The sequence below is a fragment of the Solanum stenotomum genome, chromosome 6 (assembly GCF_019186545.1).
Source record: "Solanum stenotomum isolate F172 chromosome 6, ASM1918654v1, whole genome shotgun sequence".
Lineage (NCBI taxonomy): Eukaryota > Viridiplantae > Streptophyta > Magnoliopsida > Solanales > Solanaceae > Solanum > Solanum stenotomum.
In genome coordinates, this window is record NC_064287.1 from 39,019,893 (window position 1) to 39,036,107 (window position 16,215).

General features: G+C 31.4%; 2 protein-coding genes across 2 annotated transcripts; one reads left to right on the top strand and one right to left on the bottom strand.

Annotated features, from left to right (window-relative positions):
* The first annotated feature begins 6,271 nt into the window (after positions 1-6,271).
* On the top strand, positions 6,272-11,456 carry LOC125866836 (U-box domain-containing protein 45-like). The gene is made up of 6 exons (XM_049547202.1): positions 6,272-6,491; positions 7,414-7,502; positions 7,833-8,018; positions 8,495-8,602; positions 8,849-10,026; positions 10,460-11,456. Exons 2-6 carry the CDS (start codon positions 7,443-7,445, stop codon positions 11,244-11,246), a joined length of 2,319 nt encoding a protein of 772 aa, XP_049403159.1. The 5' UTR covers positions 6,272-6,491; positions 7,414-7,442; the 3' UTR covers positions 11,247-11,456.
* LOC125866840 (AAA-ATPase At3g50940-like) lies at positions 11,320-13,284 on the bottom strand. The gene is made up of 2 exons (XM_049547206.1): positions 12,273-13,284; positions 11,320-12,193 (listed from the first exon to the last, which is right to left on the bottom strand). The coding sequence occupies exons 1-2, from the start codon at positions 13,260-13,262 to the stop codon at positions 11,702-11,704; spliced, it is 1,482 nt and encodes a 493-aa protein (XP_049403163.1). The 5' UTR covers positions 13,263-13,284; the 3' UTR covers positions 11,320-11,701.
* Positions 13,285-16,215: the final 2,931 nt, after the last annotated feature.

Below are 16,215 nucleotides of genomic sequence, written 5' to 3' on the forward strand. Positions count from 1 at the left end.
AACAGAATGACACATGTCAGCTTAAAAATCATATAACCCTCCCCAATTTTAATTACCCAATTCTTTTGAAACCCACCCATTTCCTATTGACCCACCTTCAAAGAAATCCATTTTCTTAAGTCATCTTCTTTATGTAAAATTTCCATTAAAATCAAGTCTCAATCACCGTAAAACTCAAGGAAGAAGTGAAAAGCCAATACCATCTGGATTGAATCCTCAACTTTTGGCAACCAAAACCAGCAAGAGCATCCCACAATATAAAATGAATAACTTTTCGTAACACAAATGATGCAAATACCTTTTAAGGAAAGTTGATATTGAAGCTTATAGTGGGAAATTACCGTTGAAAGAGATGGTGTGGAGATTTAGCATCTGGTGTGTTGAACTTCTATTATTTGTTACTTATGCAGTACTCCCTTGGTACTGCTACTATTAATAAAATTACTTTATCCTAGTTTTAAAAAAATGGAAGCAATGCTTCTCACTTCCTCCTCTAGTTTCACAGTGAGCTTTTGTGGCTGATTTTAATGGAGGTTTCACTTCCTCCTTTAGTTTTTCAGTGAGCTTTTGTGGCTGATTTTAATGAAGGTTTTAGATAAAGAAGATTACTTGTGAAATTGGATTTGGTTGAAGGTGGGTCACTCGAAAAATGGGTTTTAAATGGGTGGATTTCAAAGGAATTTGGTAATTAAAATTGGGATGTGTTATTTGATTTTTAAGTTGACATGTGTCATTATGTTAAAATTAGGGATATATATGTACCAAAGTATGATGGAAGGGGTATATATGACCCGAAAATATAACCAAAGGTACATATAAACTATTTCCAATAATATATGAGTATATATGACCCTTTTCCGTTATACAAATTATACACACTTAGAATTAAGAAGTGACCTTGTTTTAAGCTGATAAATCAATAACCTAGTGATATATAGGTACCACCAGGAGACATCTTCACATGGGTGCACACATCTATTAAGTTTCACATTTCATTTAAATTATTATGCATTCAGTGATTGGATTAAAATTCAAACTCGAATACTGTAATTCATTTTTTGCCTTTTTTAAATTTGAACATGGTGGAATCTATCTAATAGTGTATTTTAATACAAAATAATAATTTTATTTCAGAATTGAATTTTATATTATGTTATATTATTTGTTTCTAATAGGATTTTGCTATAGCAATAAAAAATATTTGAAATAATAATGTCATTGTAAAGAGGTTTGGGTAAATCATTATGTTGTGTAATATATCACAAATATAATAAATTACAATTGAAAATAAAATAAATAAAAAATATGAGGCGTGGATATCTCACTTTCTTTAAGGAGATTCAAGCCCACTGCGGCATAATCTACACTGATTTAGCAGTATCACTTTTGGCGTGTCCCCTCCAAGATACAACAACGTAACACACCAACATCATACAACTCGAGCAACTCTGGATTAGTTGAAGAGTCCAAAATTCAACATAAGAACACCTTCCTTCAACATATAAATACTATCTTTTATATAGTGAATATAATTGAAGACTTAGAATATTTTCTTTGTCTCAACTCTCTCTTTCACTACTACACACTACAATATTTTTTCACACTTGACATCTTTCTTTTACCTTCCTTCACAAAGGAAGAAACATCACTATTTATAGATGATGGATTCTTCCTTGTATTGAATAGGAATAATGTGGATAATAATGTAGGCGAATGAATGGAGAAATCATGCCTTGGAGGTTACAAGAGTCACAAGGCATAATGAGGTAGAATAATGGATGAAATTAGTGGTAGATCATGTCAATAGTGGTTACAAAAGTTACACCAAAATAATGACCACATTCTTGTCAATTTATACCCACTAATTAACATATACACTTAGGGACCGTTTGACCATGCGATATGAAATCATGATATGATATCATAATATGAAATTATGAGATGAAGTTGAAGTTTTGTTTGGACATGCAATATGAAATTTTTGTGTTGTATATTTTCTCATAAACATAAGAATCTCATAAGTTGTAAAACTATTAAAATAGCCTCAATTGTTTATTCAATCTTATCAAATAAATAAAAATTTATAAAATCGCATAATAAATTATTACTAAGTTATTTGTTCTCCACTTAGTTAACTGTTTCATCTAACTTTAATTGATCAATCTTTAATTCAATAAAAAAATTAAACATAAATTGTAGTGTAATAGTCTTTAATATAATCCTCCCACACAGTACATACAATCTTCTCACGTTGAACTTGCATTTCATTACTCCTTTGGTATTCTCGAAAATAATTATGTAACACTGTACAAGTTATGACAATTTTCACTTGTCTGTCAATATCATATGGTTCATGCCTGGTTTCACTTGTGTGCAATTACACATTTTTAGTGCGTTAATTTCGTGCTAAAATCAAACATATTGAAAGTAGTGATTATCAAACAAACATCACTAATTTTTTTTTTCATATTAAATTACTTTAAACATTTTCATATGTAGCCTAAAGAAAAGTTTTTTAATTATGAAAAATCAAAAGAGTATTACTCCCTCCGTTCTTATTTATATTCACCAAATTTAAAGCAATAATAAATTTTATGTTGGTGAGAATAATAAATTTTAAAAAGTAATGATGTGATTATTAATTTTATTTACATATGAAATAAATGGTTAATAGATATAAATGTAGGATTGTTTTACAAAATATAAACTTGTGGGTCAACTTTTGTATTTAAAAAATCTCAAATCATGATATGAAATTCCCAAATCATGATTTCTGGAGAATATGGTATACCATCTCATTATATGAAATCATGAGATGGAATCAGTGTGAAATCGCATCTCCAAACGTTGATTTCATATCGTGATATGGTATCGCATGACCAAATACCTACTTAATATTTTAATTTTAATATTAAATGCATAAACACCAACATATTATTTTGATTTGGGCTGCGAAAGTGGTATTAAATCGAGACAAACTCTAAATATCATTTATGACCTCAAAATAATAGGATTTAAAATTGGGTAAAAAGACGATGGGGGATAAGGTTCATTATTGAGAGGGAAACAATCTGATCACCAGCCAATTAAGGCCCCAAAAAGGTGTTTACCGAAAAAATCATCATTTTGGTTAGAATGTGTACAAAAAAAAGAGTTAAAAGCAAGTGTGTCAAGGCCGATCAAGTTTGATCCCTTTGTGCTAAATCGCCAAGATCGTGATTTATTACAAGTAAAATAATCTTCCCAAAATGGATAGTACAAGAGAGGGGGAGGTTTTAATGCCTCTTTCATAGAAGACACTAAATGGGGAAGAACAAGATAATAATGTAAAGTTACCTAAGATTTTATTATGTCTTATATTCTTTGCAAAACTTCCTTTTATAAGTAACAAAAACTCAATTGTTGCCTCAATGTGAAACAACGACATGCTAAAACTAAACGACTATCTCATAGCTAGATTGTGTCGATGTTTTGACGCCTTTCTTGAAGCTGATAGGGCATGCGACTGGATATTTATTGTTTGAGAAGCAGTGCATTGTTTAAGGCTTGGAGATTCGGTACTATAAAACAAAGCCACATATTTTTTTTGGATTCCATTTTTTCTTCACCTTTTGCATTCAAAAAATAAATTTAAAAAATCGTTCAACCTTAAACTCATTTAAATATAGCGAATAATAACAAGATTCAAGATCGATGTGTAGAGTTAGCAATCGTCGATATGCTTATATTGATGAAATTATTATTGATGTGATAAAAAAATGTAGTACCAAATATATCCTTAGAAATATGAGAAAACCGTAATTATGATCAAACTAATTGAAGAGTCCGCAAATTACGGATCAAAGTTATTTAGTGAAATTTAACCTATGGTTAAAAATAAAAATTTAAAAACATGACCAGCTGTAACCTGGCAATTTAAATTTAGTAGATTCATTCCGTACACCTCATTTGGAACTAGTGATGCAGCTTCAAGTTAGGTACTCTAATGACGATAATACCCTCACCTTTGCAAAATATCCCTTTGTCCAATTTTATATACACAACTTCCTTTTTAATTAGTTGCAAATAAAAAAAAAGAGACATATTTCTTATTTAACAAATAATTCATAATATTATAAAAATTTACTCATATTAAGTCCGATTTATTTAATAAAAAGTGTATAAAATATGTTTTTCTATTTTATTTTTGAAAATAAATTTGAAACATTTCTTAAATTTTTGTTTGTTTAGAGGAAGTACCTTACATCACACTTGTTTGTCTCTTTTGCCTTGTTTGAAATTTGACTCATCGTCCACATACTTTTATTGTTTATGTCTATATTATAAATAAAATATATAATATGAAAGGAAAATAGCACTAGTCTTTGTTTGAATTTATTTAAGTATGAAAATAGGCAAAACAGTTTGACAACTTGTTCTATAAAAATATATATCATATTACTATATAATTATTTGTCTTCTTAAGGAATGATAAAGTCAAGGGAGGATCGAGTTTGAGGTATGGGATATGCCAATATTATAAATAATAATAATAATAATATAAATGACAAAATAATTATTAATTAAACATTATTTCAAACTATGCGATCTATGAAAAATATTTATCTAATCTTGTTTAATTGCACTTGTAATTTTTTGTGTGTTATACAATAGATTTTGCCGATAAAGATTAGTAAGTGAAAAACAATACAATCAACTGTAGTTTATATCATTATTGATAAACAATCGTTATTAAGTAGTTAATTTGCACATCATGAAGAAACTCATATTTCTACTGTTATCAAAATTTATGATAGAAAGCAACAACAATAACAATATATTTCGTGAAATTTCACTAAATAGAGTTTAAAGAGGATAAATTATACATAAATATTATTATTATCTTGTTGAAATAAGGAGACAATTTTAGAAATACTCCAGTTTAAATACAATTAGAAAGTAAATTTAAAAACAATAAAAAGTAAAATAAAAAAAAATCATTTTTCCCTCTCTCTGTCTCTAATTACTTGTCCATTTTTGAATTGACACACCTATTAAGAAATCAATAATTGACATAGTGAGTTTACCAATTTACCCCTATTAATTATAAAGTTGATGAATTAAAAATGTCATATTTTCAAGAAGTTTTACCTTTTTCAAAGTAATTAATTGAGGGTATAACATGTAAAAAAAATTGTCCTTTCTTAATTTGTCAAATTAGACAAGTAATTAGGAACAACTAAAAAAGAAAATGTGGACAAGTATTCTAGAACTAAAACGTCTAATCATTCATTCATTTATGCTAATAATTTCAAAATGCGTGGCTAATATTACCAACTGATTTTCTTTTTCTATAAATGGGAAAAAAAGATTTTAGTTTCCATTAATAGCTTTTAACCCAATTAAAATTATGAAGATATTTCTTTTTTAAATTATGAAGCAGGGGTAAAATTGGAAAATCAATAAACAATTATATTGACAGGTGTAATTACCGACAAACTCGGAGGTCGGCAATTGTCGGCCCGGTGAACCGGGGAGACAACATCGTCATTTAATTTATAAAAAAACAATTTTTTTTCTTATTTTTGGTTAAATAAATAGTACTCCACTAAACTCATTAATGATCAAACAATTAAGGGCTAACAATTAAGTTATTAATAAGTTCCACTTTGCAAGTGGGTGTAAATAAATTATGGCACCACCTTAGAATTTAATATTATTTCAAATATTCCTTGACCATCTTTTTCACTATTAATTACACGTCATGTTTTTTTTTAATAGTAATAATAGCAGTAATAAGTAAGAAAAGAATGATAATGTGTCTTGAAAAAGGAAGGATATTTTGCTATTGATTTTTTTTTGGTAAGAAGCAGAATTTTTTTTACTTCTTTCCAATACCAGAAAAATCCGGCCTATTCACAAAATTGAAAAAAGGAATTTTATTTACATGATTGTGTTTGTCCATGAAAATTAATTTTAATTTTTATGAGTAATTTGAAATGTAAAAAGTGAACTTTATTATTTTTTCAAATTCTTAAAATTTTAAAATTTCAACTTGAAGTTAAATATTAAAATTTTTATTATGGCCAAATATATAGGAGTTCGACTCGATAAAAGTGAAAAAAATTGATGGTCAAACTATTTTCGCTAATTCTTCATTTTAAAAAAATAAAAGTTATATTAAAAATAAAAAAAAGAAATGATATTATTATGATTACTTAAAATAAATAAAGTAGTCCTTGGTCACATGGATTCATTCATTTCTATCTACTCATTCTTGCCTATAATTTTTTTGTTATTACCTCTTCCCTCTTTCTCTCTTTCTCCCTTTCTCCATCTAAGTAACAAAAAATATCAAAGATTTTCTTCATCCTCAAAAAAAAAAAAAAAACTCAAGTTTTTGGATCTGCAACAATAAAGCCTTGTTGATTTGATGATTAACAAAATTATCAAATGTATTGTTAGGATTAATTTCAGCAGTTTTTCATGAAGCCTCCTTGGTTCTTTTTTTTGTACGTATAAAATACTTTCATATGTTTCTTTCTTGATTTGTTGCAAATATGAAGTTGTATGTAAAACAAACAAACCCTTTTGGGGGTTTTCTTTTCTGGGTCATTTTCCATTTTTGATGAATAAACTTGTATGTTTTATGTTATTGTTGTTGTTGCATATGAGAAATATATATATTTTTTTGATTCTTGGGTTGTATATTGATGAAGTTGTAAAGGAATTTTGATTGAATAGCTTTATTGTGTTGTTAGAGATTGTGGATGGGAATGTTTATGGATCCTAGCTTTGCTTTTAAATGCTTTGTTTCTTCATTTGCAAATTTATTTAATTCTCTTTAATTTGATTAGTAGGATTAATGAAATGTTTGAACCCCCAAATGATTTAAGTTTTCTTTGATATTATGGTTTGTATGTGTTTGAATTATTAGTCATAATGCCCTCCTTGCAAATCTGGACTTGTACTCTTTTTTTTTTCTGGATAAGCATCACCTCGACTAATTTTATGGGATATGTGTCATCTCTCACCAACAATTGGTACAGGTAGCTCTGTTCATTGGGATATGTGCCATCTCTTACCAACAATTGGTACCAGTAACTCTGTCCATCAAGGTTAGGACAGATGGATAGGAATCACCTGGTGTCTTTGTCTCGGGTGGGATTTGAACCCGAGACCTCATAGTTGGTTCTAAATAGCTTTATTGATCAATATGCTATACCCTTGGTTAAATCTGGTCTTGCACTTCCCCTTTTGGATGAAATAAAAATGTGTGCTATTCGTTTTGTTTATTTGTTGTTTATAATTATTAATTGTTCTGTGTAATAATCCATTTGGTGCTTCTTGATGTTATTAAAAGCATTGGTGACTATTCCATATTGTTTCGCAATTACATATGTTTAATTTTTTTGGGGTTGATTTCAAATACAGGTGATTGAGGAAGTTGAATATTCTATTCGATGTTGATGATGGAGAATACTGAGGTTGAGGAGAACTTGTTATCTATCGGTGAGCCTAAGGTATGCTTATGAAACACTTCAACGTACAAATGGCTGGTTAATTGTTGCTTTCATTTTCCATTTTATTGGATCAATGTAGACCTACAACTAGGCAAATCCTTAAAGTTGGTTTTTGAAATAAAAACACCTTGTAGACTCAATGCTGATTAGCTTTTCAATAACCTTTTCTCATCCAGTTGACTTTTTACAACCTGTCGGGACTTGGGGGCATATGATGGTTTCAGTTGTTCTTCTATATCATCTAAGTTTATATTAGTTTGATGTTTATATGGGTTTCTCAATGTTCATTTATCATTGTTCTGTAAGTAATGAAGTTTTGTGTTAATTTAGTTACATGGAGGAATGTGCAAGAGCTTATCGGCCGTATACGCAAAAGTGCTGGGAATATTTCCTGAACTGGAAGCTGCAAGACCAAGAAGCACATCTGGTATTCAAGCATTATGTGCTTTGCACATAGCCCTTGAGAAAACAAAGAATGTTCTTCAACATTGCGCCGAATGCAGTAAACTTTACCTGGTAATGATGGTACTTTTTTAGTTCTGATTGTCAATATTGAGAGAATGTTTTTTGGCAATCTTTGACCGTACTGCAGTATTAATTCCTTAAGAGGGATATGATCGTGTCTTCTTATTCCTCTGGTGATTTACCTTGGGTCGGGATCCTACATAACAAGGTTTCCTATTTATTATGTTTTCTAACCACCTTCCAACTTGCTTGGGGTTGAGGTGTCGTAGTTGTTGTTAATATCTTACAATAGTTTCCAAATGGAATACTTGATTAACCTGAAAATTTTTAAATGTAAAGTGCTATTTCGTAAGATATAACTATAATTTATCTGCTCATGCAGTATGTTTATTACCAAACAGAAGTAGTAAGAAGAGCCACTCCCGAATTTCGCTTAATGGTTACAATGTTCTTGACGGTTCCATTCCCCGTCCACTAAAGTTTCCTTTTCTGACAATTTATATTTATTGAAATGTTTTTGTTTTCAGGCTATAACAGGGGACTCTATAGTTCTAAAGTTTGAGAGAGCAAGATGTGCTCTTGAAGATAGTCTAAAGCGTGTTGAAGATATAGTACCACAAAGTATTGGCTGTCAGGTAATATTCTCTTATTTCTTTAGTATGCCAAGTCAATTTGTTTCTTTTTGTAGTAAAATTTATGCTCTTGTGCAAATGGGATAGTGGATTTTTTTTTTTCCCATTTTGTTTTGGGGAGGGGGCTTTGTTAGTGAAGTCGGTCAATTTGACTAAATGGAGTTTTGCACATAAATCATTTCTTAAGGGCCATTACCTCTTTGGCTGTTTCACATTTTGGTTCTGATGGTAATCTCTATATTTTTTCAGATCTCTGATGTTCTAAATGAACTTCAAGGGATTGAGTTCTCACTTGATCTGGCGGAGAAGCAAATTGGTGATGAAATAATTACATTGCTTCAGCAGGGAAGAAAATTCAATGGTAGTGACAACAATGAACTTGAGTCTTTTCACCAAGCTGCCTCAAGACTCGGTATAACTTCTTCAAGAGCTGCTCTTAGAGAAAGAAGGGCTCTGAAAAAGCTCGTTGAACGAGCCAGAGCAGAAGAGGATAAACGGAAAGAGTCAATTGTTGCTTTTCTTTTGCATCTCATTAGAAAATACTCAAAGTTGTTTAGATCTGAATTGTCAGATGACAACGATTCACAGGGTTCGACACCTTGTTCACCCACAGTTCAGGGATCCTTTGAGTATGGTATTGGAGCTGGAGGAAATATTCATGCTTTTGACCGGCAACTCTCGAAGCTTAGTTCTTTTAATTTTAAACCCAACTTTAGGAGAACAGTGACAGACCAGACGCCTGTTCCTCCTGAAGAGCTGAGGTGTCCAATCTCGTTACAGTTAATGTATAACCCTGTGATAATTGCTTCTGGGCAATCATATGAAAAGATTTGCATTGAGAAGTGGTTCAGCGATGGGCATAACACATGCCCAAAGACTCAGCAGGAGCTCCCTCATCTTGGTTTAACTCCTAATTATTGTGTGAAGGGTCTGGTTGCTAGTTGGTGCGAACAGTATGGGGTTCCAATTCCAGATGGTCCACCTGAGTCCCTTGATCTCAACTACTGGAGACTGGCTTTGTCTGAAAGTGAGTCCGTGAATTCCAAATCTACAGGAAGTATTGTTTCTTGCAAGTTCAAAGGTGTCAAGGTGGTTCCTTTGGAAGATAGTGGTATTATTGAGGAGGCCGAAGGGACTGAAGCAGAGGAATCTGTGCAGGAAGATGAGCTTCAAGTCAATTCTCTTGAAAGATATGATGACTTCTTAGCCATCTTAAATGAAGGGGAAGATTTCAGGAAAAAGTGCAAAGTAGTAGAACAGATCAGGCATCTGCTAAAGGATGATGAAGAAATCAGGATTTATATGGGAGCAAATGGCTTTATTGAAGCACTACTAGGGTTTTTAGAGTGTGCTGTACAAACCAGGAATGAGATTGCTCAAGAAATCGGAACCATGGCCCTCTTCAACCTTGGTGTGAATAATAACAGGTGTGTTCTCGTGTTTTGTTATGGTTGTAGATTTGCAGATCAGTCTTTCCTAAGGACCTTTGGCTCTGGAAATAAAGTACTTATTTTGTCCAGCTGTCAAAATAATCTATGCCTTCTGTGATGAACTTCTTGCCTTGGCATCGCACAATTCAAAGTTCAAACAACTTTGATGGGCTCTGCTTAGCATGATTTATTTCATATCCTTTTAGCAATTTCCCTCTTTAAGCATTAAAATTGGTTATGTATGTCCATTATAATAATTATCAAAGTATTTATTGGCCTAGGTGAAGTACTTTCTGACTTTTTAATGCCTAAAATAATCTTGGTATATGATGTTTAGCTTGGTGTTCAAAATTTTTCCATGTGCTTTCAATTTCTTTTTTGCTTCGATGAGAAATATAGACACTTGACATCTTTCCAACTTGCACTTCAGGAACAAGGAGTTGATGCTGGCGGCGGGTGTTCTTCCTTTGCTAGGAAGAATGGTTGCTACTTCTAGTGCCATCAGTGCAGCAACAGCCCTTTACCTGAATCTTTCATGTCTCGAGGAAGCCAAGCCCATCATTGGTTCCGGTGAAGCCATTCCATTCTTGATCGGAGTCCTACAGCGTGAGACCGATACTCAATGTAAGCTGGATGCCCTTCATGCACTATTTAATATCTCCAGTAATCCAACAAATACTCCACACCTCCTGTCGGCTGGCATTCTGGATGGACTGAAAACTCTTATGTCATATACGGATGACCATACGATAGAAAAATGCATAGCTGTTCTTATAAACCTATCTTTAAGTAAATCTGCAAGGGATGAAATTGTGTCATCTCCTGGTCTTATCAGTAGTCTTGCAACGGTTTTGGACGTTGGGGAGCCTTTAGAACAGGAACAAGCTGCAGCTTGTATGTTGATATTATGCAATGGAAATGAGAAATGCAGCCAAATGGTTCTTCAAGAAGGAGTGATACCATCATTGGTGTCGGTATCAGTAAATGGGACTATGAGAGGAAAGCAGAAAGCTCAGAAGCTTTTGATGTTGTTTCGTGAGCAGAGACAGAGAGAACCCTCACCAGTTCAAACTCAACCACGGACTGAAAACACCGAGACATTGGACGTGCCTTCTGAAGATTCAAAGCCATTGTGCAAGTCAACCTCGCGGAAAAAATTGGGCAAGGCATGGAATTTCTTGTGGAAGACCAAGAGTTTTTCTGTATACCAGTGTTAAATATTTGTCATTCCTACCACTAGTATGTAAATCTCTAATTTATCTCATCTTCTGTCCTATCCCAATGGGTGAGTTTAGTTTTTTTTTGTGGAAGAGATGTACAGGTCTGGACACTTTAGGGCTTATCCATGAGTTAATGCTATAGCTCCATCTTTCACAGGGAAAAAAAAGAACAGCCATTGAATGTGAATATAAGCTGTTATTTCCTGAGATGTATGCAGCAATACTAGCTATTATTTCCCGGATGGTTCTTTATCGAATCCAAAATGGAGGAGACCAGGATACCATATAACGTTCTTATGTCACATCGTTATCATGTACCTTTGCTGGTGGGAAGTAACAGACACTCAGTGGAACACATTGTATGTTGGTTTGGCAACCATTGTTATAAAACATTAACGAACACATGGAATGAGAATGCAAAAAGTACATAGCACTAGTAAATTTGTAGTAACTTAGTAAATTTTACGCTTGCTTCTTCCTCCCCTCCTTGAATTCCCCTTACGTTTTCTCGTCTCTTTGGTGTCTATTTCTTCCTTGTTCGTTTCATCTATTTTCTCATCAACTTCATTTTCTACAATGATTTTCTCTTTGCAATCTGCTTTCTTCTTGTTGAGTAACTTAATTAGTCCATCAAGTGCAATGTCTGCTTCATCACTTTTCATTAGCTCTTCTGCAATCTCTGCTGGTGTCACATTCACTTCAGTTATAAGTTCTTCTATTTCGCGGAATTTGTAGTGTTTTTCAAGGCCAAGGTAGTTTGAGGCAAGGATCTTGAATCCGCTTGGAGTGCAGTAGGACATGTGAATGTGCATGTCCATTCTTCCTGGCCTTATTAATGCAGGGTCTAGTCTCTCTTTAAAGTTGGTAGTGAACACAATTATTCTTTCATCTCCACAACTTGACCATAGTCCATCAATGAAGTTTAGCAATCCAGAAAGTGTAACCTGTCCATGAAAACTATGTCATTCTTTTTTATACACGACTAAGAAACAAAGCAAAGAATGTATAATATTCGTAGGTTACCTGACTTTCACTATCATTGTAATTGTGTGCACCATCATCACGGTTGTGTAGTTGAATGGTGCAATCAATGTCTTCAATAACGATAATTGATTTGTTGTTGCTAGAGACTAACATTCTTCTGAAATCAGCGTTACCACGCATGCTAGAAAGTTCCAAATCATATATATCAAACTTCAAATAATTAGCCATAGCTGCAATCAAGCTAGACTTGCCTGTTCCTGGTGGTCCATACAACAAATATCCCCTTTTCCATGCCTTGCCAACTCTTCTATAGTAATCTCTTCTACTAATAAATCTTTGTAAATCATCTATAACTTTCTTCTTCTCTTCAGGATCCATTGCTAGTGTATCAAAAGTCGATGGATGATCAAGATTCACACATTCTCCACCATAACTCCCAAGTGGAGAAAGTTTTATCACCTTGTTTTCCTCTTTTATAGCTTTTGATCTTTCAAGAACAAATGGCAAATAAGTTTTCATCACCATTTCCTTGTAACTCTTAATAAAACTGAGTTCATACCATATCTTTTCGACTTTATCTAAACAAAAATAGCCATCATCACAATTTGTCTTCTGACTCTCCACAACTTTCAACTCCCAAATGAGTTCAACTCCTTCAAATATATCAATGATTTTCTCATCTTTGCTAATGTTGGTTGCAAATTTCTTTTCTTTCTCTGCTTTGGAGATTTTGACTCTTTGTGCTGAAGAGGACACTATAGTTCCTAAGTATAGTTTAGAAGCTTCAAATATTTCATTTGGAGTGATCCCATTGTTTTCTTCAATGATGAGAGTAATTTGGGAAGAAATATTTCCTATAAAGATTCCAACTTTAGACAATATTTTGTCTTGGAGATTTTTGGGTATAAGTTGGTTTGTCATGTTTTGAACTTCAGCGACTAAAGTTTTAACTAGAATTGCTGAAGCAGTTAAAGTTGTATATGTTGATAGAACTGATGTTGTTGAAGGCATTTTTGAAAGGGAAAACATTTTTTTTTTGAGTTTTAGGCAAAGTAATTTGTATTTGAATTGGTTGAAGTTATTTGCCAAGAAGTGGCATTTATAGTAGTTAAAAAAAATGAAAACTTTCATGTGAAGCTTTTGGAAATATTGTTGATTGAGGCAAGTGAGTGACTTGGTCCAAAAGCTTGTTTACAATTAGAGAATGATAAGGTTAGAGTTGTAAATGGACAAAGGCTGTGAAGCAATTCTTGGAAAGGGTCTTGTTAAATATGTGGAGGGGAAAAAGTGGGAACTTTTATAAATAAAATTTCATGGACCTATATTTGCTGACTTATTCTGTCATGATATTGTATTTTAATCAAGGATAATGGTATACATATTTTCCCCCCCCCCGCCCCCCCCCCTTTTTTTTTAACCAAATTGGCCATTGGGCCTAATTTAATAAAAACAAAATTAGATACAAGTCCACTGGTCCAAGTGACCCAAATGAAAAGCAAAAAATATTTTACCCCTTAGTTAGTCACTCAATTTTAATTTATGTGATGTAATTTAATTTGATATAAAATTTAAGAAAAAAAAGAGTCATTTGAAACTTGTGGTCTAAAATAAGTTAAGTCTAATATAACTTGATTTGGTTTTAACTTAAAAAAGTCAACCGAGACCAAAACAACCTAATATTATATATATATATATATATATAATGTTTAAAATTAATTTTATACATAAAAATATTTACTTTGATATAATTTTAAAATATTTCTTATACTTTTTCATACTTTTTATCTTTTAACATATTATTTCAAGAATTTTGAATGATCCAATAAATGTTATAGTCCATGGATAGTAGTAACTCTAGTAAAACTCAAATCAAAATCAAAATCAATACTAATGCTAACAAAAAAATAATTAATTCAGTACGAAGAATGACAATAATATTGAATATTTGCTCTTTAGTTTTACATTGGTTTAGATATTTAAAATACACAACCTAATTTTAATTTTTCTTTATTGTTTAATCATGTAATTAATACTTATTAGACTTATTTTAGCATGATTTAGTACTTTTAAATTATGATCATTTTCATTGTGACTTATAAATTTGTAATATTTATTTTTTGTGATTTTATTATTATTTTTTGTTAAATATTTTTGTCTTATCACTCATCTCATATTTTGTGTTATTTTGGAAAGAAACACCTTAGAGAGTTGTATTTGGTAGGACTAAAGAAATACTTGGAGCACAAATTAATTATATTTTTGTGTGCTTACTTTATCGGAAAACCCCTGAAAAACCAAAAAAAAAGAACTCGAGGTTGATAAACCCGAATTTTATTAGTTTGGTTTGGTTTATTATTTAAAAATCTGACACACATGGTTTGACTTAGTATTTAAAAAACCCAAAGTTCGACACAAATTCTCTAAAAATTATGATTTGGGGATTTCAAATCATGATTTGAGACTTTTCACATACAAAAATTGATCCACAAGTTTATATTTTATAAAAATATCCCCACATTTATATCTACTAACAATTTATTTCATATGTAAATAAAATTTATAATTCATATCATTACTTTTTAAAACATTTATATCTCATACAATGATTATTCTCACCAACTTAGAATTTATTATTACTTCAAATCAATTTCTATTTTACCATTTATATTCACCAAATTCATTATTTTTTATCAAATATATTTATCAACCAAATTAACCGATAAATAACTCATAGTATCAATATTGATTTGTCTTCTTAGGCATATCAACGAGAAATACAAGTTCAATGTGAAAAAATTATCTGTACTATGTGGAAGGATTATATTAAGACTAGTACACCACAAATAATATTTAATTTTATTTTTATTGAATTAAAGTTCGATCAATAAATCTTGTATCCTTTAAGAATATCTTTGTGATATTGTATTATGTGACTTTATAAACTTGTGCTTATTTGATAAGATTGTATAAAGAATTGAGACGCAATTTTAATAATTTTACAACTTATGTTTTTTTGTTATGTTTATGAGAAAACATACAACATAAAAAGTTGATATCGCATGTCCAAACAAAATTTCAACTTCATCTCATGATTTCATATCGCATGGTCCAACGTGCCCTAAGTCTCATAAACTTGAAATAATATGTTAAAAGATAAAAAATATGAAAAAGTATAAGAAATATTTAGAAATTATATCAAAGTAAATACTTTATGTATAAAATAAATTTTAAAAATTATATATATATATATATATATATATATATTGTTGGGTTGGTTTGGTATCGGGTTGACTCATTTTAGTTAAAACCAAACCAAGCCAAGTATTGTCAGATTTTTTTTTCCAATACCAAACCAAGTCAAACCAAACTATTAGTTGATTTTTTTTCCTGATTTGACTTGATTTGCGGTTGGGTTCAATTTTTGGTTCGATTTTACACCCCTATCTATTATCATATGTTATTTTTTTAATTTTGATTATCACATTATTTTGTTGTTGTTCTTGTTTCCTTTCTTGTAGGTGTTCCACTGCTCCCATTTAATTGCTTAACTGTTTTTTTCTTCTTTGTACTTGAATTTGCTACATTTGAGCTAGGAGTTTCAAAAACAATCTTTTTACCTCCATGGAGCAATGGTAAGGTCTGTGCATACTCTACCATTCTCAAACCTCACTTGTAGGATTACACTTGATATGTTGTTGTTAATATTACTGTGTAATTACATATGTGCAACCAAACAGTACGTTTGTGAATGCATAATAATTACATTATAACATACAAACATGACGTCGTAATTACTAATAAATACACCAATTCTAATTATTTAGTGGATTTCTAAACACTCTTAATAAAAATGACTTTCCTACATAAGATAAAAAGAAATTTTTCCAAAACTATCTTTCAACCTCACCACCCAACCCCAACTCCCGATACTGTTGGGGTGAGGTCAGATCTCAAACCAAATTAAGGGTCAGGGTCAGGGTCA